Here is a 26,449-nt window from a genome sequence, read left to right on the forward strand (position 1 = left end):
TGATGGAAACAGAGTTTTTTTTCCCCCCCCTAAAGACTTAAGTCCCCTTACCCGCTAGCTCTTGAATCACGTCCCCATTGGTCAAAAAGGCCACTTACTACTTTTTCAAGATGCTCTCAGTGTTTATTTCATTTAATTCTCTCTATATGCCCCAAGTTAGGGCAGACATTCCATAGATACTGAGGTTCTATGATTTGAAAGTCACAAACCTAAGTCAGAAGCAAATGCAGTCACCAAATTGTCTCAAACATAGAAGAATCACTACCATCAAGGGGGCTTTGTGAGAATCTGAAATCACTTTCCACCTTTGAGAAGGAACTCCGGGGAACAGCTTGTCCCATGAAAACAGCTCTAAAGTTCCTCCAGCAAAATGGGTGTGAGTGGGAGGGTTTTCATGTCTTCAGTATTGCCACCAATACCGGTCATCTTGGTCAAAAGAATACCAGTTACCATCAATCACGATTTTGGGCTTCACCCTTTTCAACTTCTCCAGCTGATTCTTTGTTTGCTCAGTATAGTCCCCTCTCCACAGGCTGGGGAGGAAGAAAGGGGACTCATTACTCTGGGATTTTGCTTTTGAGTCTTCTTCCTTCCTCAAAGTACCTGGAAACCCCATCAAGGACACCAAACCTTTTCTTGTTATCTTGAGGAGCCTGTTCCCCGTAGAATAAAAATAAATCTTTACACATAAAGGAACTGTTAGGTGTGTCAGGTACTATGCTGAGCTTTTACAGGCACACCCCTGCTTACAACAATCCTAGGAGTCAGGCATGATTATTCATACATGTACCCATTCACTCCTTCCTGAGAATCTACTCTGTTCCAAGTCCTTTTGTAGGGTATGGAAGTATAGTGATGAACAAAGTGAAGTCCCAACTCTCATGAAGCTTATATTCTAGTAGGAGGAGAGACAAACATTTAAATAGATGCATAGCACTGTACCTGTTTTACGGATAGGGAAACAGTAAAAAAAAAAAAAAAAAAAAAGGTAAAAATCCAGGTCTGACTCTTCTCTTCTACTCTATTTCAACAATAAGCCCTGTGGTTACTACTCTGGTTTTATCAGAGGCTATACTGTCTTAGGAAACCCTGGTGGCACAGTGGTTGAGACCTACAGCTGCTAACCAAAGTCAGCAGTTACATCTTAAAAAAGCACAAAGCTAAACTATTGTTTAGTTTTAAGAAGACTTCTAGGGATATTTTTGGTTTAAAGTTTAAAGATTATCTCAGAGCAATAGTTTCAGGGGTTGATCCAGCCTCCGTGGCTTTGGGGTTATTTTAACTGTGGTCTTGACCTTCAGGTTGGAGGCATGTGGGTTGACTTCCAATTGCTGTGAGGAGCTCTCTTTAGCCATCTACCACAACCAGAGCAGTTCTACTCTGTCCTACGGAGTCTCTAATGAGTTGGAATCCACTCAGCAGCAACTGGTTTTGTTTTTTTTTTTTTAATACTGTCTTATGTGTTGTCAATATAAATATGTTCAGCCCAATGTTCTGCTTTTTCAGCTTACTTGCTCAAGTGGCCACTGTAACAGTTTTTCTGGGCTCCATCCAGATCTCCAAATCCACCAAGTCATGCTTTCCAACCCATCTGTCTACCTTCTCTTCCCTCCCTACTCCCCTCTAGGATCCAACAGTCTACCACTACAATCACTCTGGCATTCTTTCTGGCAAAAACTTCAAGTTTGGCAAACCTTGAACCCTAGGTAAATCTAACCACTAAGCTGGACCATACAGGAGAAAACAATTAATCAGCTGGGATATTTGCCATTGAAATGAATACACCATCACCAACACAAAGTGGGTTTTCAATCTTATGTTTCTCCAGTCAAGTTTTTATTTCTCTCAATTATAACTATACTGCTTCATTCTTGGGAATGACTTTCACTTCTGTTTTCTCTATAAGTATGAGGTATTAAATGACAAATACATTTCTATTATCAGACATAGGAACCACAAGGAGTCCCTCGCTTGGTGCAAATGGTTAAGCGCTCGACTACTAACTGGAAGGTTGGCAGTTTGAGCCCACCCAGTGGCATGTCAGAAGAAAGGCCTGGTGATCTGTTTCTGAAAGGTCATAGCCTTGAAAGCTCTGTGGAGCACAGTTCTACTCTATACACATGGTGTTGCCATGCGTAGGGATTGACTAGATGGCACCCAGCAACAATAACTACAGTAATCCTAAATATTTTATTTGTATGTTGTCTCTCCACCCACCCAATCATCAGCTCCATGACATCAGGCACCACTGTGCCTCTGCTTCCCAGATCCCTGTCTCCCCAGATCTAGCACAGTAGCCAGAACAGAGTCAGCACTCATTGGTTGAATGATCCCCAGACTGTCCATCCACAACGTCACCTGACCCGATAAGCCACCATGCCCGTGTGAGAGAATCAGGTTTGTATGGCAGAAGATAATCACCAGGGACTTACCCAATTATTTGTAAATTAGACTTGGGACATGCCGAGGCTGAACACAGCTTACTTATTCCAACAGGGTCAAGAAGATTCTGCATCAGGTTTAGACTGGTCAGGCTCTGGTTGTGGTAGATGGCCAAAGACAGCTCCTCACAGCAGGTGGAAGTCAACCCACATGCCTCCAACCTGAAGGTCAAAACCACAGTCAAAATAACCCCAAAGCCACGGAGGCTGGATCAACCCCTGAAACTATTGCTCTGAGATAATCTTTAAACTTTAAACAAAAAATATCCCCAAAAGTCTTCTTAAAACTAAACGATAGTTTAGCTTAACTAGAAAAATGTCTGTGTTGAGCACTGTGCTCTTTTAAGATCTATCTATCTGGAATCAAATGGACAACAGCAAAAGATTAGATAGGAAATTTAGGGGCCAGTGAGTTTATGTTAATGGGGGAGGAACAATTCAGGGTAAGAATGGTTGCACAACTCAAAGAATGTAATCGATGGCACTGAATTGTACATGTAGAAACTGTTGAACCGGTATATGTCCTGCTGTGTATATTCTCAACAAGAACAAAATCAATTAAAGGAAAAAAAAAAAAAAAGAGAGAGAGAACCCCAAAGATCCATTATCAAGCCCTCATTCAACCAACATGAGCTGCAAACTAGGTGTTAGCACTATGATAGTCCCATGGGATGTAAACAAGGCAGATACACTAAGAATCCTCTAGAACTCACCGAATCAGTAATGACTAGCTGTCAAGTCAACTCCAGCTCATGGCGCCCCCACGTGTGTCAGAGTAGAACTGTGCTCCATAGGGTTTCCAATGGCTGATCTTTAGGAAGTAGATCACCAGGCCTTTCTTCCCTGGCACTGCTGGGTGGGTTCAAAACTGCCAACCTTTCGGTTAGTAGCTCAGTGCAAATAGTTTGTACCACAGGGGCCACCCATATCACTATTATTATTGTTGCATGCTGTCAGGTTGATTCTGACTCATATCAACCCACATATCAGAGTAGGACTGCCTCATAGGGTTTCCTAGGCTGTAATCTTTATGGAAGCAGATCACCAGGTCTTTTTCCCTCAGAGCCACTGGGTAGGTTTGAACTGCCAACCTTTTGGTTAGCAGCCAAATACTTAACCATTGGCCATCAGGTCTCCTACCCATGACACTAAGGGGAGGCAATATTCCATTTTGTTGGGCAAGGGGCTTAATTGGGGGCCCATTTCCCTGTCAAACACCATCATCATGACTTCAATTCCTTTGTTTACCCAGCTTTTATCGACACTGTCACCTGCCATCTTTACTTCAATGTTCTATCATTTTTAACAGTCTCTTTCAAATAGTGTGATGGTCAATTTTGTCTGTCCACTTGACTAGGTTCCGGTGTCCAGCTGTTTGGTCAAACAGGAGTCTAGTTGCTGTTACAAAGCAGTTACATAGAATTAAATAGTTGCCCTTAAGTAAAGCAGATCACCTTCCATAATATGGGTGGGCCTCATCCAATTGGTTTAAACTTTAAGAACAAAAAGGGAGTTTTCCCTAGGGTGTGTTCCGCCTCTAGACTTGTTATTGTTATTAGGTGCCGTGGAGTTGATTTTGACTCATAGCAACCTTATAGGACAGAATAGAACTTTCCCATAGGGTTTTCTTATCTGTAATCTTTATGGGAAGGAGCTGTAGTGGTGCAGTGGTTAAGCACTCAGCTACTAACTGAAAGGTTGGTTGTTCAAACCCAGCCAGCAGCTCTACAGGAGAAAAGACCTGGCAATCTGCTCCTGTAAAGCCTACAGTCTAAGAAATCCTGTGGGGCACAATTCTACTGTCACATGGGGTTCATTGTGTGTCAAAATTGTCTTGACAGCACCCAACAAAAACAATTTTTACCAGAGCAGATTGCTGGGTCTTTCTTGCACAGAGCCACGGGGTGGGTTTGACTATAAGTAGACATTTTGCCAGAACACTCTTACTCTTCATTCTTCCTGTTGCCTGACCTACAAATCTTGGACTTGCCAGCCCTCCCCTTCCCCAATAAAGCGAGCCAGTTCCTTGAAGCAGATCGCTCTCAAAATGGTCTTTGGCTTTCCATTGCTCTTAGGATAAAATCTCACATCTTTATTCTAACCTAAAATGTCTTTCCTCCCTTTCCAGCCTCATCTCATACCACAATCCCTGATCAAATGTGCTCTCTCCTTCCACAAGGGCGGTGTACATGCAGTTCCTTAACCATATAGCAATACCTAAGCTTACTTCTAAGGAGCCCTGGTAGTGTAATGGTTAAGCCCTTGGCTGCTAACCAAAAGGTTGGTGGTTCAAACCCACTCAGTGGCTCCCTGGGAGGAAGACCTGGTGATCTGCTCCCCTAAAGATTGCAACCTTGGAAACCCTATGGGGCAGCTCCACTCTGTCTTATAGGGTTGCGATCAGTTGAAATCAACTCACTGGCACACAACAACAGCACACAACTTGCTTTTGTCCCTTCTTTCTCACTACACCAACTATGCTGCAACCAAGAGATCTTATTCACCTATATAGTTATTTCCATCATTTTGCGCCATGCCCACCATGTAAATACTAACATTTATTTATTCAGTGTATACTATAAACGGCACTGGGACTGGGCATAGCATAAATATTAATATTTATTTATTGACTGCTGACTTTGAAGTTTATCCTGTTCTCTGCCTTCAAGGAGTCCCTGGGCGGTACAAACCATTAAGCTCAGCTGTTAGCCAAAAGATTGGAGGTTGGAGTCTGCCCAGAGGCACCCAGGAATAAAGTCCTGGTGACCTGCTTCCGAGAAATCAGCCATTGAAAACCCTATGAATGCAATTTCATTCACACAGATGGGGTGCTGTAAGCTGGAGTAGACTTGAGGCAACTGGTTTTTTGGGGTCACTACCTCAAGGCCCTGTTCTCAAGCATGTGCTGCTTCATTCGTTCCACATATGGGAGCTGAGGTGGCATTTGTGCCTGGGTCTGTGGTTCTGCAAAGGTTTTATTCTAATTGAATCCAGTTGTATAAATGAGAACATTGTTCAAGTGACTGTATGCCCTCTCTTCAATGCACGGCTCCACCCCCTTCCCTCTGTGCACGGCTTCGACTCTTCTCCCTGCGTAAGGCTTGGCCCCCTTCCTCTGCCCACAGCCCTGCCCTCTTCCTTTCTCTCCTTCCCTCTGTACATGGCTTCACCTTGCACCGGGCCTCTGAAACCTCACCCTCAGAGTCTCATACCCATCGCCTCACCCAAGCCTCGTCAAAGAGCTCTGCTTGTGTTTCAGCCCCTTGCACAGCAGTGCAGCCCCGCTGTCCCCCAGGGCATTGTAGGCAAGGTCCAGGCTCTTCAGGTGCGGGTTTCTTGCGATCACACAGGACAGATCCTCACAGCAAGCAGACGTGAGATGGCACCTCACCAACCTGCAAGAGACACAGAAGAGGAGGTGACCACGCCTCTGGGGAGAGTGCACAGAAATACTCATGGGATATCCTTTATCCTTTCCTAACCAGGTTTTTAAGGAGCACTGGTGGTGCAGTGGGTAAGCACTTGGCTGATCTCCTAGCTGCTAACTGAAAGGTCAGCAGTTCAAACCCATCCAGTGGCTCTGTGGGAGAAAAGACCTGGCAATCTGCTCCTGTATAGATGACAGCCTAGGAAACCCTGGGGACGGTTCTACTGTTATATAGAGTTGCCATGACTCGAATCTACTCAACGGACACCTAACAAAAACAACAGGAAAGGAGTCAACAGTCACAACCAGCCACTGGGTCTCTCAATAACTTGTCAAGTGGATTAGCTACTTAAGTGGCTACTGCTGCAATGTATGAGGCACAAGTTTTTTTTTTTTCCAGTCACAAGTTTTAATCATCGCCTTCTAGTCTGAGGAAAGCTGGTTCCCCAAAATGGTACCAAGAAAGCCTGTTAATGAGACAAGCTGAATATATTCTTATCCCAGTAAAGGAGGGCATGACCTTGACAGTTGAAGTAAACCTGGTGGTACAGTGGTTAAGCACTTGGGTGCCAACTGGTGGTTCAAACCCACCAGCAGCTCCTCAGGAGAAAGGCCTGGTGATCTGGTCCTGTAAGGATTATAGCTTAGGAAACTCTATGGGGCAGTTCCACTGTGTCACACAGGGTAGCTATGAGTCAGAATCGACTGGATGGCACACAACTATGGGGCCTTTCCACCCATTCCTGGATGGAACCATTCAGATTGTGTGACACTCGGTGGCCATGAGAGGGATCATGGCCAAGAGTGGAGAACAGTGTGAGGTGCTTCATTTGGAAAAAGAAATGAAGACAGCAGCGCTGGCTTCCACCTGGAAGTGGGATGAACAGTCCCCATTGGGGAGCAGGAAAGACATGGAAGGAGCCTAAGTGAGTACACACTGGTGGCGTCCCTGATAAAGGGATGCCCAAGAGGGAGAGAAATGATGATAGAATGTCCCAGAAACACTGGATGGGGTCAGGGTCCAACTGAGGAGGTCTCATGTCCCCTCACCCCAGGCAGAGTTGTAGAGTGGGTGGTGGAAGTAGCCCCACAGTAATGGCAGATGGGTCATCTGAGTAGAAAAGAATGAAATAGCCCCAGAGTCTCATATCCTAGCTTAGGATGCTGAGACTAGAATGATCCCACTAGAGCTGAGAGAGCCCGGCCCAATGATGCCTTCAGGTCAAGAATGAGGGCTCATATCTAAAGACCAGGTGGCCATGACCAAGTCTTAGATGCCAACTTGGATGAATGATGGTGAGACCCAGGTAATCCCCCCTGTGGTGTCCTCACCTGAGAGTCCTCTGACCGCAAATGCAACCCCCAAAGAAAAGGACATCTCCAGCTGACTAAGACTAAGCTCCTATACTATGCAGGTATGCAGGAATAGGGCTTGAATTTTTTTTTTTTTTTAATTAAAACACAGACAGGTATTAATACTTGGGAGCAATCAGGTTGAGCGGGCCATGATCTACATCTAAATCTCCTAGGAAAGGAGAAACCTCTTTGTTGGTCCATTAATTCTACCCTTTGTCATTGATCATAAGAAAACACTACCAAATGCACAAAAATTTATAAGATATATATGAGTAAAACATTGGACATAAACTAAGTATCCAGCTTTAGGGGACTTGTTAAATTATGGCGCACCATTAAGTGGCATACTATACCATGCTTCATTTTCTATTATGAGTTGTGGGTCCTCAAGAAGAGGGTGTGAGGCCAAATCCACTTGTGTTCTGGTTCCTTGGGAGCTCTAGTTCTTTACTGTGTACAAGTGGTGGAGGATTACATGAGATTAAAAGCAGTTGTCATTGAGTTGGTCTCAACTCATGGTGACCCCATGTGTCTCAGAGTAGAACTGTGCTCCATAGCATTTTCAGTAGCTGGATTTTTTTAGAAGTAGATCACCAGTCCTTTCTTTTGAGGTGCCTCTGGGTAAATGTGGACCTTCAATCTTTCAGTTAACAGCCAACTATGTTAACTGTTTGCACCACCCAGAGACTCCTACTTGAGATTCCCCACCCACTGCCGTCGAGTTGATTCCGACTCATAGCGACCCTAGAGGACAGAGTAGAACTGCCCCACAGAGTTTCCAAGGAGCACCTCGTGGATTTGAACTGCTAACCTTTTGGTTAGCAGCCATAGTACTTAACCACTATGCCACCAGGGTTTCCTACGTGAGACTAGACATGCAAAATATTTAGAGCCCTGACTGCCATATGGTAAGAATGCAATAAGCAGTAGTTACTAAGATCCTATCTTTGTAAAACATTAGATGTGTTAGGCACCCAGGAAAAAAAAAATCCTAGGAGACATTTGCCAGAACATTAACGGTGGCTGCTGCTTTGTTGTGGGATTGTAGATTTATTTCCGCTTATTGAAGTCTTTTCATTTTCCTGCAATCTGTTTAATGATAGAATACCCCTATTAAATAGGATCATTCCAACAAGGAGTGTAGGAGTTTGAGGCCCAGAGAGAAAAGTGATTTAAGAGACAGACCACCTCTCCCACCCCACCCCCCCGCATATACATAAAAAATAGCTCTAGAGTAACTAAGGGCTAAAAGGACTCCTCTGAGTTTTAGAGATCAAAGGTGATGTGGAACTCCAGAGGTTCTGCCATGAGGCTTCAGTTCAGAAGAATTTCTCTGCCCTTCCCGTGCTCACTGTGGCACCAACACATTGACTTACCACTAGAAAATGAGCATCAGTTGACCCTGGAACCAGTTTTTGGCTCTGACCCTCCTCACTTCTCTTGATCTTCTGGGAACCCCAGATCCTGTTATGGTGGACTCAATTCATGACAACCAAAGGAGCCCTGGTGGCTGCTAACAGAAATGTTTGCGGTTTGAACCTACCAGCAGGTCTGCGGGAGAAAAGACTAGGCAATTTGCTCCACTAAAGACTACAGCCTAGGAAACCCTACGAGGTAGTTCTACTCTATCACATGGGGTTGCTATGAGCTGGAATTGACTCTAGGGCACCTAACAACAACAACATGGGACACTTACTCTAGGTCTTGGAGGTAACAAGATGGTTCCTTCATGACCTCACACAGCATCTTTATCCCATTGTCTTCCAGTGGGTTCATGCTGAGGGTCAGATGTGTCAGTCTTCTGTTTTTCATGAGTGCAAACGCAAGAAAGCCACAACTGGTTACATCCAGGTTGCACTGACTTAGTCTGTAGGACACACACAAGGGAAGGAAGCGGCTCACCTGGGGTAAGTGACTTCTTGGCCTCACTTTGGTTTCCTCCTTTGTAGGAAGGGGGGATATTAAGATGGCCAAGAAAACCAAAAACCAAACCCATTGCCATCAAGTCGACGCCAACTCGTAGCGACTCTGTAGGACAGTAGAACTGCCACATAGTGTTTCCAAGAAGTGTCTAGTGGATCCAAACTGCCAACCTTTTGATTAGTAGCCATAGCTCTTAACCACTATGCCACCAGGGTTCCCATCCAAGTTGGCAGTAAAACTTAAATAAGAGCCCTGTGGCACCATGGTTAAGTGCTCAGCTGCTAACAGAAAGATCTGTGGTTTGAACCCACCAGCTGCTCCGAGGGAGAAAGACCTGGTGATCTGCTTCCATAAAGAATACAGCTTAGGAAACCCTATGGGGCAGTTCTGCTGTTCCATAGGGTCACTATGAGTCAGAATCGACTTGACGGCATATACCACCACAACCACTACAAGACTTAAATGACAGGGTATTAAAGCATTTGGCACAGTGCCTGGCAGAGCGCAAGGGAAGTGCCAGCTGCCATTTAAGATCCTCTGATCTCTTTTAAATTTTCCTTCATATGGCATGTATTAGTTTCCTAAAGCTGTTGTGACAAATTACCACGAGTTTGGTGGCTTAAGACATAAATTTATAGTTCTGGAGGTCAGAAGTTCAATACAGGTCTCACTGGGCTAGAATTAAGGTGTTAGCAGGGCTGTGCTCCTCCTGGAAGCTCTAGGGGAGAAGAGAATTTGTTTCCTTTCCAGCTTTTAGAAGCTGCCTACACTCCTCAGCACCCAGCCCGCAATCTCTTCATCCTGACTTCTGCTTCTATCACCTCATTGGTCTCAGCTCTGATCCTCCTGCCTCCCTCTTCCCCTTTTGAGGAACCATGTGATTACGTTGGGCCATCTGGATCATTGGGATCATCTCATCGCCATAAGATACTTGATTCACTCATGTCTATAAAGTCCTTTTTGCCATGTAAGGCCACAAACCCACAGCTTCCGGGGATTAGGATATGGTCACCTTTAGAGGATCATTAATCTGCCTGCCGTACTCAGCATCATCCATCTCTCGTTCACCAGGGAACCTTGGAGCTCTTCATAAGCTGGACACACACTTGAAGGTGATATTTTTTAGCAGATTTTCTCGCTATACCCATTTCTGAAAAGTGGATTCTGACATGTAACGACCCTAGGGTAGAACTGCCCCATATGGTTTCCTAGGCTGTAATCTTTACGGAAGCAGGCTGTCACATCTTTCTCCTGTGGAGTGGCCAGTGGGTTCGAACCAGTGACCTTTCGATTAGCAGCCGAACGTTTTACCACTGTGCCACCAGGGCTCCTTTTCTGGCTATAGGTATACATTAACTCATGCGTGTTTTTCATTCCTATGAAGTTATCAGTGAACAAATTTATCAAGGGGAATGAAGTGAAAGAAAGCAAAGTGACCCCAATACAGTATGGAGAGTAAACAGTACTCAACAGGGAAAACAGAAGTCTCTCATTCTCCCCATCAAGCCAAAGATTTATCATAGAGGGGTAATCTGACAACACAAGGGGTATTTTTGTTTTTTTAAATAGTACTAGGGCTACCTTAAAAGGAACCCCGGTGGTGCAGTGGTTAAGCATCTGGCTGCTAACCAAAAAGCTCGCAGTTTGAACCCACCGGTTGCTATGTGGAAGACAGGTGTGGCATCTGCTTCCATAAAGGTTACAGGATAGGAAACCCTATGGGGCAGTTCTACTCCATCCTGTAGGGTTGCTATGAGTCAGAATCAGCTCAACAGCAATGAGTATAACAGGTAGGGCCACCTCGCACGATGGCTGGAAGATTCCATTCACAGCATAGTCTGTGTGTGTGGTGTTCCCTGGAGTTGTGCGGCCCAGTCAGCATGACCAGGTAGGCATTGGCCCCGCATTACCTTTATCACCATCTGAAAATATCATTCTTTCATTTCTTATCTAATCCATTGCCACCCAGAATTTAGGTTATATGAAAGTAGGGCAGCCATCTGTCTTTCTTCTCCATATTCCTAGCACCCAAGCGTGGTTGCTTGTAGTAGGTAGTTAATAAATATTTGAATGATCAAAGACCTCCCACTGTAAGGAAACACAAGGCAGAAATGGGATTTTCCAAGGAAGGTGGAGATCCGAGAGATGATGAACAAGGGCAGGACTTGGCCCTGATCAAGTACCTTCATTATAACCATTTCCATGCCTCCTATTGCTTTGCAATTTGAGACTGACACTGCTCTATTTGTTAGAAAGCTAGGAAGTCTCAACAGGGAGAGGTCTCAGACTCACATCAGCCTTTTTAGGCCACAGTTGGGGTTTTTTATGGCTCCACACAGCAGTTGCATGCCTTCACTCCCCAGGTCATTGTCCGACAAGCACAGGTGAGTCAGGTTCTGGTTGGTAAAGAGGGCCAAGGCCAGGTCACCGCAGCCAGCAGCTGTGAGGCCACAGTTCCCCAGTCTGCAGGAAGAGAGCCCCAGAAAGGGCATGATGAGGTCTGTTCTTAAAGTTTCAGCACACCCTCCCTTGCAAGAAAGGGAAGGAAATACCACCTGCATCTAGAGAATGATTTCACATTATGTCTGCATTTAACTTGTGAACTCAAATACTTCAGCCCCAAATTAGCACACTAAATATATGGTAAAATCCGTGAGAACCAGAACCCGTGGAAGGCGGAAACCTGTAAAACTAAAATATTTTCCAGTAAAATGAGTGACAGGAAAGTGGTAAGACTACACCCTGCGAAAGGTGGAAAACTTGCAAGACCCAGAAAAACAAGGCAGTCCCATTGAGTTTGGGCTCCCACAGGTTTCATTCTAGTACCTCTCTCATGTTAGTCATTTAACCATTACAAGCTAAATAGATTAATACACATAAAGTGATTAGGCCAGTACATTGCATTTTATTATTGTTGTTAGGTGCCGTTGAGTCGATTCTGACTCATAGACCCCCTATGTACAACAGAATGAAACACTCCTGGTCCTGCACCATTCTCACAATTGTTGCCATGTTTAAGCCCATCGTTGTACCCACTGTGTCAATCTATCTCATTGGGGGTCTTCTTTTCTCTGACCCTCTACTGTACCAAGCATGAGGTCCTTTTCCAGGGATTGGTCCCTCTTGATAACATGTCTAAAGTAAGTGAGATGAAGTTAGCTGCTGCCCAGTTGGCCACAACTCATGGCAACCCCATGCACAATCTAATGTACCTCTGCCTGGTTCTACACCATCCCCAACTTGGTTTCAATCAGATGGTTGTGCTCCACAGTGTTTTCACTGGCTGAGTTTTGAAGTAGGTCACCAAGCCTTTCTTCCTAAGTCTGTCTTAGTCTGGAAGCTCCACAGACACCTGTTCAGCATCATAACAATATGAAAGCCTCCATTGACAGATGAGCAGTGGCTACACATGAGGTGTGTTGGCTGGGAATTAAACCCACGTCTCCAGTGTGGAGGGTGAGAATTCTACCACCGAACTAGCAAGCACATCTCATTATTGACAGCAATCTCTTCCAGTGTAGGAAGAAACACTGGCTGAGTGAGACAGGGTATACTGACCTCTAATGTGGCACCCCGCCCTGGTATTTGGTTTTCCACTATTGCACTGACTTGAGAACCAAACTGCTGCTGAAGGTGGGGTACCAATGCCACATTTGCGCAGATTGCGGAAAACTCCGGAGGAAATTCCAAGGTAATAGCTCACTTCCTTAGGCATCAAATAGGAGCCCATGTTTTGGCTTTGTCCTTACTAGTTGTTATGACCTTGGGCAAGAAACTGCCCTTCTTTTTTGGGATTCTGCTTTCCTTATCAGTAAACTGGGAATGAGAGATGATCCCTACCATATTATGGGTTGGCTGTGAAGATGGTATTAATGGGGACAGAGCAGTTAGCATAGAGCCCGGTGCCCAAGAACACCACGGATGGCAGCTCTGACTAACTACAACCTATGACTCTCCGGGATCTTGCCACTGGCTTTAAGATACAGATGGAAAGGGATTTTACAAAACATTGGATTGAAAAAATTGAGGACAGAAAATGAATGAGACCCAGAGAAAAGTAGCATAAGAATTTATTCTTTAATGCTCCAAAGTAAACAGGATATTGAATGATATAACTAAAATTATATAGCTGACACTGCATACTTGTTTTTTGAAAACTCTGGTGGTGTAGTGGTTAAGAGCTACATCTGCTAACCAAAAGGTCGGCAGCTCAAATCCACCAAGAGCTCCTTGGAAGCTCTATGGGGGAGTTCTACTCTGTTCTATTTGGTCACTGTGAGTCGGAATCGACTCAACGGCAACGGGTTTTTTTTTTTTTTTTTTTTTGGTTTGGGTATTTTTGACAGTTTAACGCTATGACTGATAATTCCAAAGGGGGGAAAAAAAAGGCAGCTCAAAGAAGTTTAAGAACAAGGCCTAGAACTTTCTGCAACAGTGGAGGTGTTCTATATCTGCACTCTCCAATGTGGCAGCCACTATCCACATGGCTATTAACACTCAGAAGGAGCCCTAGTGGCACAATAATTAAGTGCTCAGCTGCTAATTGAAAGGTCGGTGGTTTGAACCCACCAACTGCTCTGTGAGAGAAAGATGTGGCAGTCTGCTTCCTTAAAGATTACAGCCTTAGAAACCCTGTGGGGTGGTTCTAATCTGTCCTATAGGGTCACTACAAGTTGAAAATCGACTCAGTGGCAATGGCTTTATCAACACTCAGCTTGTAGCTAGGGCAACTGAGAAACTGAATTTTTCATTTAATTTCTTAATTTAAATCTAAACAGCCACATGTGGCTAGTGGCTGCCCTAGGGGACAGCAAAGTAGACCACCCTTGACCAGATATAAACTGGAGGCCCATGGGCTAAACAGGACTCACAGTTTTATTTGGTTTGGACCATAAGTCTTTCCTTTTTTTTTTTTTTTTTTAAGCCTGAGTTACTGAAAAATATTTAAAATGCCAGAAAATTCACAAAAAATTCAAATTTCTAGATGCACTTTAAAAAACTCTATAGATGTAGCAACACTCCACTGGAACAGAGAAAGCACCTACCTTCTTCAGAATTTATCCAGTGATACAACTCTGATGTTAGGCCCAAATTAAAGATCCCCTAGAGCTGTGCTGTCCATTCCAGTAGACAGTAGGCACACATGGATATTGAGCACTTGACATGTGGCTCATGTGACCAAGGAACTGGATTTTATATTTCAATTTAAGTAGCCACATGTGGCTAGTGGCTACCATATTGGATGGCAGAGCCCTGGAGAGTCAGCAGTGACTCTGAATTCCAGCTTCACCACTTGATAATGGCCCAACCTTGATCAAGTGACTCAGGCTTTCAAAAAGCTTGTCTCCTCATTTATACAGTAGGGTTAGCAAGGTTAGTTAGTAACTAGCAAGGCTGGTTAGTGAGCTATACCTGCTGTGTATAGACTTGTTTTGAGAACTAAGTGAGACAGGTGTGGGAAGGTTTTAGCACTATACTTGGCACAGATCAATAAATGCTTAATAAGTTGTTGCTATAATTGTTACGCCTCTTTTCCTCCATTCTACCATTCATTGTAATCATTGCTGTAGAGTCGATTTGAACTCACAGTGACCCTATAGGGCAGAGTAGAGCTTCAGTCATCTTTACTGAAACATCACCAGGTCTTTCTCCTACGGAACTGCTGGGTGGGTTTGAACCACCGACCTTTCAGTTACCAGCTGAATGCTTAACCACTGCACCACCAGGGGCCCTTTCTACCATCATAGGATAAAGTATCAGCAAAAAAGCTACATCCCTTGTGCCATTAGGTATTATGGATGGGCAACTATCATCCCCTTGTGTTTCCACATTGAAGAGTTTCTGCTAGGTTCACATTTCTGGCCCTTTCTCTGCCCCTCACTTCTCCACAGGAGGAGGTAGGTGTTATCTGATTGGTCAGTTTGGATGATGCTCTGCCCAGACTCTCCTGCGTTTGTGCACCAGGGCAAACCCAGAATGCACATGCTCTTCTCTGAACTTGGCCAGGCTGTAAGGAGCTGCCCCCATGAAGGATGATACTTGGTGTGTCTAGCTCTTTTAGTAAATGGGAGGGTCTTTCTTTCCAGTTACGGTGTCAAGGATTAACAAACCCGCTTGGCCACACGTCTAAGTCTCACAGCCCAAGAGAACTTTATCAGGAAGAAAAGTGCAGTACCTTTTCCTGAGTTTCACCTGGCTAACTCCTGCTTCTGTCACATTAATTCAGAGTTTAGTAGCAAAGACATAGGTGTTTATTGGGGCTTCCTTGAACCTCAGCATTGGGGCACCCCCACGAGGTCACAACTCCCATTCTAATCCTTGACTTCTGTATCAGTTTTTTTTTTTTTTTTAAGTGTTAAAAAGCAAAGATGTCACTTTGAGGACCAAGTTATGCCTGACCCAAACCATGGTATCTTCATTTACCTCATCTGCATTTGAAAGCTGAACAATGAATAAAGAAGACTGAAGAAGAACTGATGCCTTTGAATTAGAGTGTTGGGGAAGAATATGGAGTGTACCATGGACTGCTGGAAGAATGAACAAGTACATGAGGAAGTACAGCCACAACAGAGTGTTCTTCAGGAGCAGGGATGGCAAGACTTTGTCTCATGTACTTCGGACATGTCATCAGGAGGGACCAGTTCCTGAGGGACATCATGCTTGGTAAAGCAGAAAAAAAAAAAGAACCCATTGCCATAGAGTTGATTCCAACTCATAGTGACTCTATCGGACAGAGTAGAACAAGGAGCAGCTGGTAGATTCAAACTGCCAATTTTTTGATTAGCAGCCGAGCTCTTAACCACTGCATCACCAGGGCCTCTAAGGCCGAGGGTCACCAAAAAAGGGAAGACTCTCAATGAGATGGATTGACACAGTGGCTGCAACAATAGGCTCAAACATAGCCATGGATTGTGAGGATGGCGCAGGACCCGGCAGTGTTTTGTTCTGTTGTATGTAGTGTTGCTGAGTCAGAACTGACTCAGTGGCACCTAACAATGACCCCCACCCCCCTTTACTTGGATGATCCCAAGTGAGAGAAGACAACCCTGGTGAAAGGAAGTAGGACTTACATCAGCTTCTTTAGGTTGCTTCTTGTGAAATTCAAAACACTGCAGAGTGTCTTCAGTCCTTCGTCTGTCACCTTATTTCCTGCCAGGCTGAGGGAGCTAAGGCTGGCGGATACAACCAGGACTTGGGAGAGTTCCAGACAGGAGGTATAAGTTAACCCACAGCGGTCCAACCTGTAGAGACAGGCAGCATAAAGCATGTCCCCACCCACACTGCCTCATCACTGTGGTTCTGCCCTGTCTCCCCTCAGGAAACATTTCTTTGCCGCCTCCAAAAGCAATAACCAAACCCAAACCAGTTGCTTTTGAGTTGATTCTGACTGGTAGTAACCCCATATATACAGAGTAAAGCTGTGCTGTATGGGGTTTTCAATGGCCATGACCTTTCTGAATTAGATGGCCTGTCTTCCAAGGCACCTCTGGGCAGGTTTGAACCCCCAACCTTTTAGCTAGTAGTAGAGCACCTGTTTGTGCCACCCAGGGACTATTCATTTCTTTATTAAAAGCAAACCAAACTTATATCCTTTCCCTGTAATAAACCGCAACTGTGAGTATAACAGCATTTAGTGAGTTCTGTTGAGTCCCTCTAGTAAATTATCGGTCCTCAGGGTGGTTTTGGGAACCCCCTGAGCTTGCATCTGGTATCAGAAGTGAGGGTGATCTTGTGTGGACTGTGCTCCCTCTAAACTGTGCACCCAGCCCAGCTCTCACCTGCTCCAAAGCATTCTCTTCTTGATCATGCCCTTTTTGGGGGGTTTCATGGTACTTAACCAGAACCAGTTGTCATCAAGTCAGCTGATTCCTGCTGCTCCCGTGCGTGTCCGAGTAAAACTGTGCTCTGTAGAGTTTTCAGTGGCTGTGAGCCTTCAGAAGTGGGTCACCAGAGTTTTCTTCTGAGGTGCCTCCAGGTAGATTTGAACTGCCAGCCTTTTGGTTAGTATCCAACTGCTCAACCATTTGCACAACCCAGGGACTTCTTGCTGCCTCTAAACTCTCCCCAAAGCAACCCGTTTTCCTGCACTCACTGCACTTCAGCCACCTGAGCCATCTTGTTGGTCTTTGGAAACTGTTTGGTCTACCTCAGACCCTGGGCATCTCCTGTTCCTTCAGTTTGCAACATTGCCCTGCCCAGGTCTTTATGTAGTTTATTTCTTTCCTTCCTTCAACTGGGCCTTTTGGATGTTTAGTATCGGTCTTATTCTCTAGAACGTATTCTCCATGAGGGTAGGGTCTTAGATTGCTTTGTTCCCTGCTAAATCTTCAGCACTTACAATAGCACCTGGTACATAGTAGGCACTCTAATATTTGCCGAATGGTCACTTTGAAGACTAAAGTGCACCAAACCAAAATAAAACAATCCCACAGAAGAACTAGATAGTGCCCGGCTACCACTACTGACCATTCTAATGAGGGCCACAATAGATGGACCCTGGTAGAATGGGAGAAACATGTAGAACAGAACCTCAAGTTACAAAACAAAAACACAAAAACAAAACAGACCTATTAGACTGGCTGAGACTGGAGAACTCCCTGAGATACTCTTCAAACTTGGAACTGAAACTAACCCGAGTTCACCTTGTAGCTAAATAACAAATTGGTTTAAAAAATTATGAATATCATGCATAAGTATTATGTAACTTAAAAAAAAATCACCTATATGAGACTAAGCGGTCAATAATTACTTTAAAACCAAGATGAGAAGGTAAGGGAGCAGGAAAAACTAAATTAATGGAAATGAAACAACCAGAACAGAAATAATGAGAATGTTCATGCATTGTGAAGATATGATCAATATCCCTGAACAACTTGTGTAGAAATTGTTGAATGGAAACCTAAACTGCTGTGTAAAGCTTCACAATATTACTTAAATTTAAATATCAGTTAAGAATACAATCAAATATTAAAAAAAAAAAACCCAAACAAAACAACCCATTACCTGGATTTACCTCAAAGACTCCAGCGAACAGTGTGGATGTTTCAGTGCTCCACACACTGCCTCTACGTCTTCATTGCTTAGGTGCATGCTTTCCAAGTAAAGGTTTTTTAGCTCCTGGTTGATAAGAGTAGTCCAGAGATGTGGGAGACCAAGGGTAATCTGTGCATTTTTAAATCTACAGAAAAGGAAAGAGAATGAGGAATTAGACACTGGTGAGATTTAGTCATAGCCTAATTGTTCCTTCTCACCCTTCTGTTCCCACTCTCAAATATTTAACTATTTCATTTATTTGATTTAAAGCTACAAATATTTGAGCACCTGTGATATAACAGGCACCAGGAATAGAGTATGAAACAGCACTAATAACCCCTGCCACTATGGACGTTAATCTAGTGGTGGAGACATTCAACAAAAGGCTCAACAACAACAAAAATTAACGCTCGAGAATCCAATACTATGTAGTCCATTATGAATGGAATAGAACTATAAACAGATACATAATGAAGTCCAAGTTAAAAACGTCAAATGTCAGAACAGTGTGTTCACATGATACCGTTTGGAGAATAAAGCATCCACACACCAATATTTGCTTGTAATTGTATGGAAAACTCATGGAAAGTTAAAAGATGTGGAAGTGGTTAATTAAAGAAATTGGAAGTTGAGGTGGGGTCAGGGGACTTACTTTAAACCCTTTGTACTTCAATCTCTTTACCATTATCATCTGTTACAGGCTGAATCATATCCTCCAAAAAGATATGTTCCAGCCCCAACCCCTAGCACCTGTGAACCTGACCTTGTTTGGAAATAGGGCCTTTGCAGATGTAGTCAACAGGAGGTCATTCTGGAATAGGGTGGGCCCTAATCCAATATGAATGACATCCTTATAAAGAGAGAAGAAACAACCACAAAGAGAGAAGATGGCTGTGTGAAGATGGAGGCAGAGCTTGGAGTGATGCTGCCACAAGCAAGGAATGCCAAGGATTGCCGGCAACCACTAAAAGCTGGAAGAGGCAAAGAAAGGTCTTCCTTTAGGGCCTTTGGAGAGAGTGTGGCCCTGCTGACCCCTCGCCTTCGGAACCGGGGGACTCGCCTTCGGAACCGGGGGACAATAAATTTCTGTTGTCACCCAGTTTGTGGTAGTTTGTTACAGCAGCCCTAGAAAACTAGTACATCATGTGTTACTGTTGTTTTACAAATACAGTGATCACGTGGATTAAAGCAAATTACAGTGTACAGTGAGAATTTAAAACAGGAGGACAGATAGTAGGGAGAACTGTAGGGAGAGCTTTCCAAGGGAAAAACACTTAAGATAACACCTGAAAGGGGAGTGAAGGTGAACAGGGGATTGTTTTGGGATCACCAAGCTCCTTGCTTAGAACAGACATAGATGTGGCAGGAGGTGGAAGAGGTTTGCAACCAAGGGCTTGACCTGTTCTAGGTCTTGGAGGGAAAAGTAAAGAGGAGAGCCTTTGTCTTAAATAGAACCAGCACTTATTTCTTACTCCAGGTGCCTGGTATAGTATACTTTAATCGTTGTTAGCTGCCTGCCAGTAGGGCCCCCAACTCATGATGACCCCATACACAATTGGGTTGAACCATTGTGACCCATAGGTTTTCCCTGGCTACAGATTGCCAGGCTTTTCTTCCTGATCCGTCTTAGTCTGGAAGCTCTGCTGAAACCTGTTCAGCATCACAGCAACACACAAGCCCCCAGACAGATGAGTGGTGGCCAAGGAACCTAATAGGTGTTCACATATTTGTTACCTTATTCCAAACATTTTGCTGTCGAGTCAATTCTGACTCATAGTGACCCTACAGGACAGAGGAGAACTTGCTCAAGGCCTAGGAAGTTGCAGACCTTATGGTAATATAGTAATATTTATGGAAGGAGCCATGGTGGTACAGGGGTTAAGTGCACAGCTGCTAACCAGAAAGGCCAGTGGTTCAAACCCACCAGCTGATCTGTGGGAGATAGAGATGGCAATCTGTGTCTATAAAGGTTATAGTCTGGAAGACCCTAAGGGGCAGCTGTATTTTGTCCTGTAGGATTCACTATGCATCAGAATCGAGTTGATGGCAATAGGTTTTTGGGTTTTGGTAATGTTCACAGAAGCAGATCGCCACACCTTTCTCCTGCAGAGTGGCTGGTGGGTTTGAACCGCTGACCTTTTGGTTAGCAGCTGAGTGCTTAACTACTGCACTGCCAGGTCTCCTTGTTACCTTATTAAAAAAAAAAAAAAGAAAATTTTTTTTTTTTTTTTTTGTTACCTTATTAGTTAGCCTAAAAGCATTAAGGACTGATTTAAAAGGGTTCCATAAATCGTGCCCTTTGGTTTTGCCATTCCCTTATATTCCCACCATTTGCCTGAAATGAACGACCCTTGTCTTCTCTGCTAACCAACTTCTACTCATCCTTCAAGACCCAGAGTAAATGAACCTGCTTCAGTAATTCCTTTACAAGGTCTCTAGCCATTCCTCACACTGTGCCTTTGAGAACGTGGTTCCTATACCTTCCATAGCACTTATCCCATCAGAATACATTGGTGGGGCTATAGAGTGGTCTTCTCTTAGTAGATGGGGAGGGCTGTGGGAGAGGACAGCCATGACATAGCCATGCGAAGGGGCCCCTTCAACTGGGGACCTGGCAGTCTTACATCAGAGTTTGTATTTTGCAGGTTGGACGCCTCAGCTTGGAACAGAGGATCCTCATGGCCCATTTGTTCAGAACACTGCCACTCAGGTCGAGCAGCCTCAGGGTCTCATGGGTGCTGAGTACCATGCAGAGGTTTTGCCAGAACACAGTAACGTGGGCCTTAGGCGTCGTCCTAGGTCAGAGGGAGAAACAAACATGTGCTTTCACAGGATGGCTTTAACACAAGAGCCTGCCCCAACAATGTCTGAGGAGAGAACGAGTCAGCTAAAGCAAGGTAGGGATAGCCTTAGAGGCTCTGAAGCCAACTTCATGGTCACCACTCCGTGCTTTGTGCTTCACTGCTCTCATTATCTACCCTGCCTATGAATATTTCAGTACCTGAGGGGGTATACCAGAATGATTAGGCGCCTCCAGGTCTTAAATCAGACGTTTTTAAACAAATTTAAGGCACGTTTTCTAGACCTGCTCCATTCAGTACAGTCAGTGCTAGCCACATATGGTGATTTAAACTTAGTTGGAATTGGATAAAATGAAAGATTCGGTTCCCCACTTGCTTCATCCACATCTGAAGTACTCAAAAGGCACATATAGCTAGTAACTGACATATCGGATAGGGCATAATAGAATGGTCTTATTGTTACAGAAAGTTCTATTGGCTAGCAATACTCTATTCTAGACAAGCAATAAGTAAACCTGAATGATCAGATTGATCTGAGGAGCTTTAGAAAAAATACATCTCCCCAGGTACCCACCCCAGAAATTTTCCGTTATTAATTTTGGGTCGTTGTTGCGTGCAGTCGATTCTAACTCAGTGACCCTATATGACAGAATCTTTTCTCCTGTGGAGCCGCTGATGGGTTTGAACTGTTGACCTCTTGGTTACCAGTCCATCATTTAACTGCTGGGCCACCAGGTATTGGGTGGGGCCTAGTATTTTGAAAAAGGAGTCCTGGTGGAGCAGTGGTTCAGTTGCTCCGCTGTTAATTGAAAGGTCAGCGGTTCTAACTCACCAGCTGCTCCATGGGAGAAAGATGTGGCAGTCTGCTTCCATAAAGATCACAGCCTTGGAAACCTCATGGGGGAGTTCTACTCTGTCATATAGAGTTGCTATGAGTCACAATTGACTTGATGGCACACAACAACAACAACAACAGCAACAGTGTTTTGAAAAACTTATCCAGGTATTTACAGTGAGCCAGATCCAGGTTCTGTTATTTTAAACGGCTGGATGGCATTTGAATGATTCATCCTAAAACAATTCTCTGAGACCCTGACATTTTTGAGAATCATGCCAAATCTCAGCAGTAGGCATATGGAGAATCAGTAGCTGGTTTAGAGTGAACTTGCAGAGGTGGGTTCCTCACCTTTGGAGAGTTTCAAGCCCTGCCTCAGTGATCTCATCTGTTGAAAAGATTTCTTTGATATCTAGCCGAATCCTCTGCAAATACTGGCAGTGCTGGAGACAGAAAGAAGATACCAGCAAGTCCATTTGCTGGTTAATTGGAAGCCACACTTCTTGGAAACTGCCCAATGCCAAGCGGACAAATTCTTCATTTTGAGTCTCAAAAAGGCAGTGGAAGGCGTCCAGGAAATCAAGTGGTGAGGTGGTGCTGGCCTGTTCACCTAACAGAGAGACCCACTGCAGAAGCTCCTCCTTTATCACCAGAGGGACACCATGGCCAAGCAGGGCCTCCAGCTTTCTCACCAACTCTTTATTCATGAGGCCAAACAAGAAACGTTTCATCTGAAGCAAGTGGGAGTTGAAGCCAACTTGTCGAATCTCCATTGGGCTCCTTGCATTCTCAATGCACAGTGGGGATGGATCATGCTTTCTTTCCAATCCCTCTAGAACATAGTATAAGGCAGCACAAAACTCCTGAAGGCTGTGGTGAAAGAAAGTGTAACAGCCCTCGCACAGGACATCCTGGGGAAGGATGTTCATGTGAAACAGAGCAGAGAGTTCCAACTCCTTCAGCCTGTGGACACCCAGGTCACCACTGTAAAACACCAGCTTCATATTCCACACACCCTCCACAGCCATCTGGCACAGGTTCTTCAAGACAGCTTTTTCTTCCCCATTGAGACAACACCAAAGGTCATCTTCTGGCTTGAACTGGTGGAACATGAAAGTGGCACACAAGCTCGTGAAGGTTTGGCAAGTTGGGGGCGCATCCCTTTCTGCCACATGCTGCAGCTGCAGAGCCACACTGGCCAGCCAGCACATGTTGTAAACCTGGCACTCATCAAAGAGCTGGGTGTTTGTCACCACTGATGTTAAGATTGGCATTTTTTGTTGCTCATCCACAGTGCCCTGGAGGATAAACTGAGTCCTCAGTTCCACCGGGATTCCCCCAACAAATAGGTAATGGGGAGACACCACCACTGGTGTGAGCTTCTTGATGCCTATGTCTGTTACTGTGATTAGTAAGGAGGACTCCGGGAGCAGGACTTTCTTCAGCAGGCTGCACATCAAGACAGACACAGGTTGCTTTTCTGCCCAGTTTTCACAGAGCTTCTCAGAACAATCTTGGAGGGCAAAGTCCAGGTCATCAAAACCATCGATGACAAACAGGAGCCTCTCTGGTTGGGACATGATCTCCGTCACTGGAGCACAGGAGTCTGGCCACTCCATGGAAATTAACTCAGCAAAACTGCCCTCCCTCATGTGTTGCATCTCTCTAGCATGGAGAAAGAAGACATAGGAGAATATGCCCTGGTAGAGTTGTCCTTTTGCCCAGTGAAGCATGATCCTCTTGATCAAAGCTGATTTCCCAGTGCCTGATTTCCCATGAAGAACCACAGTGCAAGCCTGGCCCCTCCTGTCTGAATTGAAAACACCAACCAAACTTTGTATTTGTGACCAGTCAGTAGCAAATTCTCCGAAACCATGGTATACATCCAGCTCCCTGGCGAATTTTGTCATCACATGAGCCCTGTAGTCCCATGTGTCATCTACATAGTCAGGAAAGGGTAGAAGAAAAACAAGAAACAAAGTTAAAGAAATCCTGGATTTTAGTTTAAAAAAGTCAGGGGATCCTGAGTCAGACAGCTTATGTACATGGGTGTTTTGTGGCTCAACAGTTAAGTGCTTGGCTGCTAACTCAAAGGTTGGTGGTTTAAACCTACCCAGCTGCTCCGAGGGACAAAGAGCTGTAATCTGCTGCTGTAAAGATTACAGCCTAGGAAACCCTATGGGGAAGTTCTACTCTGTCACATGGGGTTGCTATGCGTCAGAATTGACTAAAGGCACCCAACGACAACAATTTGTTATTTCCTAGCAATGTACTGCTGAGAATTCCCTTCTTCATGCCTTACTTCAAAAGCTTATGACTGTTCTACAAGACAGTTTATCATTAACTTTGTCCCTGTAACCCGATTACTCTTTTCAGTACTTAGTACCTGGCAGTGTTACATATTTTTGTTAGCTCATTGTAAAGTAGAAGGAGCCCTGGTAGCACAGTGGCTAAGCTCTCAGCTGTTAACTGAAAGGTCAGCAGTTCGAACCCACCAGCCACTCCACAGGAGAAAGATGTAGTAGTTTGCTTCTCTAAAAGACTTGTCATTGTTAGGTGCCATAGAGTTGGTTCCAATTCATAGCAACCCTACGTACAACAGAACAAAATACTGTCTGGCCCTGGGCCATTCCCGTGATCATTGTTGTACTTGAGCTCATTGTTGCAGCCCCTGTGTCAATACACCTCGTAGAGGGTCTTCCTCTTTTTCACTGACCCTCTACCAAGCATGATATCCTTCTCCAGGCACTGATTCCTGATTACATGTGGACAGTCTGAGACGTAGTCTTGCCATCCTTGCTTCCAAGGAACATTCTCGCTGTGTTTCTTCCAAGACAGATTTGTTCTTTTTTTTTTTTGGCAGTCCACGGTATATTCAGTATTCTTCACCAACACCTAATTCAAAGGCATCAGTTTTTCAGTCTTCGTTATTCATTGTCCAGCTTTTGTGCATATGAGGTGATTGAAAACACAATGGCTTCTGTTAGGCGCACCTTAATCTTTGAGGTGACATCTTTGCTTTTCAAAACTTTAGAGAGGTCTTTTGCAGCAGATTTGCCCAATACAATGCGCTGTTTTACTTACAGCCTTGGAACACTATGGGGCAGTTCTACTCTGTCCTATTGAGTCGCTATGAGTTGGAATGGACTCAAGGGCAACAGGTTTGGATTGTAGACTTTAAGGAGAAACTTTCTTATTCACTGTTATATTGTCAGTATCGACAGCAGTGCCTGGCATGAAGTAGGCACTCTGTTAAATACATAATCCATGGCAAACTCTTACACGTGGTCACTGAGAGACAGAACTTTGGAGAAACTAAGGCTGTGTGCACCTTGGTTGGGTTAAGTTCTAGACCCTCAGGGCAGGCAGGAACCTCCAGTTTTACCCCCAGGTTACTTAGGGGAAGGTCCAAGTTATCTAGTGCTGTTATAATAGAAATACCACAAGTGGGTAGCTTTAACAAACACTTATTTTCTCACTGTTTAGGAGGCTAGAAGTCTGAATTCGGAATGCCAACTCTAGGGGACAGTCCTTGTCACGTCTGAGCTTCTGTTCCTGGGTGATCTTCATGTGGCTTGGTGTCTCTTTTCCCCATATCTGCTTGCTCACTTGCTTGTTTAATCTCTTTTATATCTCAAAAGAGACTTAAGACACATCCTGCACTAATATGGTCTCATTAAGATAACAAAGAAAATCCATTCCCAATGGGATTATAACCACAATTTGAATCAAATGGACAGCAACAGGCTTGGTTTTCGGTTTTAACGCTATGCCATCTTTTAAATAGACTAAAACTTATCAAATTGCATACTTTAAAAGGGTGAACTTTATAGTATATGAATTATAGCTTAATAAAAAATGCCAAAGCAACATTCCCTCTTGGAAGCTTGCTTTCAGTTCCTCAGCCGGTCACCTCCCGTTTTGCACATGCATAGCACCTTGGATCTCTTCTTATATGTTAACTAAGTCAACCAAAGATGAAACTCTAGACTGTAAGTCCCATGAAAGCAAGAAACATGATTTTTTTTTTACCACTATATTTCCATCACAGTTCTTCAAATGATAGGTATTCACTAAATATTGATTGATAGAAGGAATTAAGAAAGATTATAACTATTTAAATAATTTTGAAGAGAGCCTTTGGCTACTCTTGGCTCTAGGTTCAGCATCTGTCAAACAAGCTTATGTTCAATGCCCAAGTTGACTAGAATTATGGGTTTATTGGAATAGATCTTCATAAAGACTGATGAGATAATCACAGAGAACACGCATGGCTCTGTCCAGGGCTCTGAGTTCAGGAGTTCTTATGGAAGGAACTGACACTACAGACCAATGAGAATGAGTGGAGAAAAAGTGGGCATCCTGCCACCTATACGCCACAGCTGCTTTCTCTTTCGCACAGTTCCCTTCAAGGATGGAAAATCCTAGTAAATAAGACTTATTTACCTTGTTCTTCTATTATCTCTGCTGCTCTCTTACCGTATTGTTCTATAGCTTGTGGAATTTCTGTAGAATAAAGGGGAAAAGAATAAACTCCAGCATCCTTATGGGAATTATCCAAATCAGATTATGTCAGAGATACACAAAACCCAGCTTTCATCTTCTAGGCCAGTGTGGAACGTGGCAACTACCA

General features: G+C 44.2%; 1 protein-coding gene across 1 annotated transcript in view; it reads right to left on the reverse strand.

Annotated features, from left to right (window-relative positions):
* Positions 1-203: 203 nt before the first annotated feature.
* Positions 204-26,449, reverse strand: part of LOC126086183 (NACHT, LRR and PYD domains-containing protein 5-like) — a 45,234-nt gene continuing 18,988 nt past the window's right edge. Inside the window, 10 exon segments of the mRNA XM_049902364.1 lie at positions 204-533; positions 2,433-2,603; positions 5,666-5,836; positions 8,921-9,091; positions 11,440-11,610; positions 16,218-16,388; positions 18,161-18,325; positions 20,805-20,975; positions 22,168-23,755; positions 26,263-26,322. Of these exon segments, the coding sequence (XP_049758321.1) occupies positions 401-533; positions 2,433-2,603; positions 5,666-5,836; positions 8,921-9,091; positions 11,440-11,610; positions 16,218-16,388; positions 18,161-18,325; positions 20,805-20,975; positions 22,168-23,755; positions 26,263-26,322 (2,972 nt within the window). The 3' untranslated portion in view covers positions 204-400.

Source organism: Elephas maximus, chromosome 11, assembly GCF_024166365.1.
Source record: "Elephas maximus indicus isolate mEleMax1 chromosome 11, mEleMax1 primary haplotype, whole genome shotgun sequence".
NCBI classification, from domain to species: domain Eukaryota; kingdom Metazoa; phylum Chordata; class Mammalia; order Proboscidea; family Elephantidae; genus Elephas; species Elephas maximus.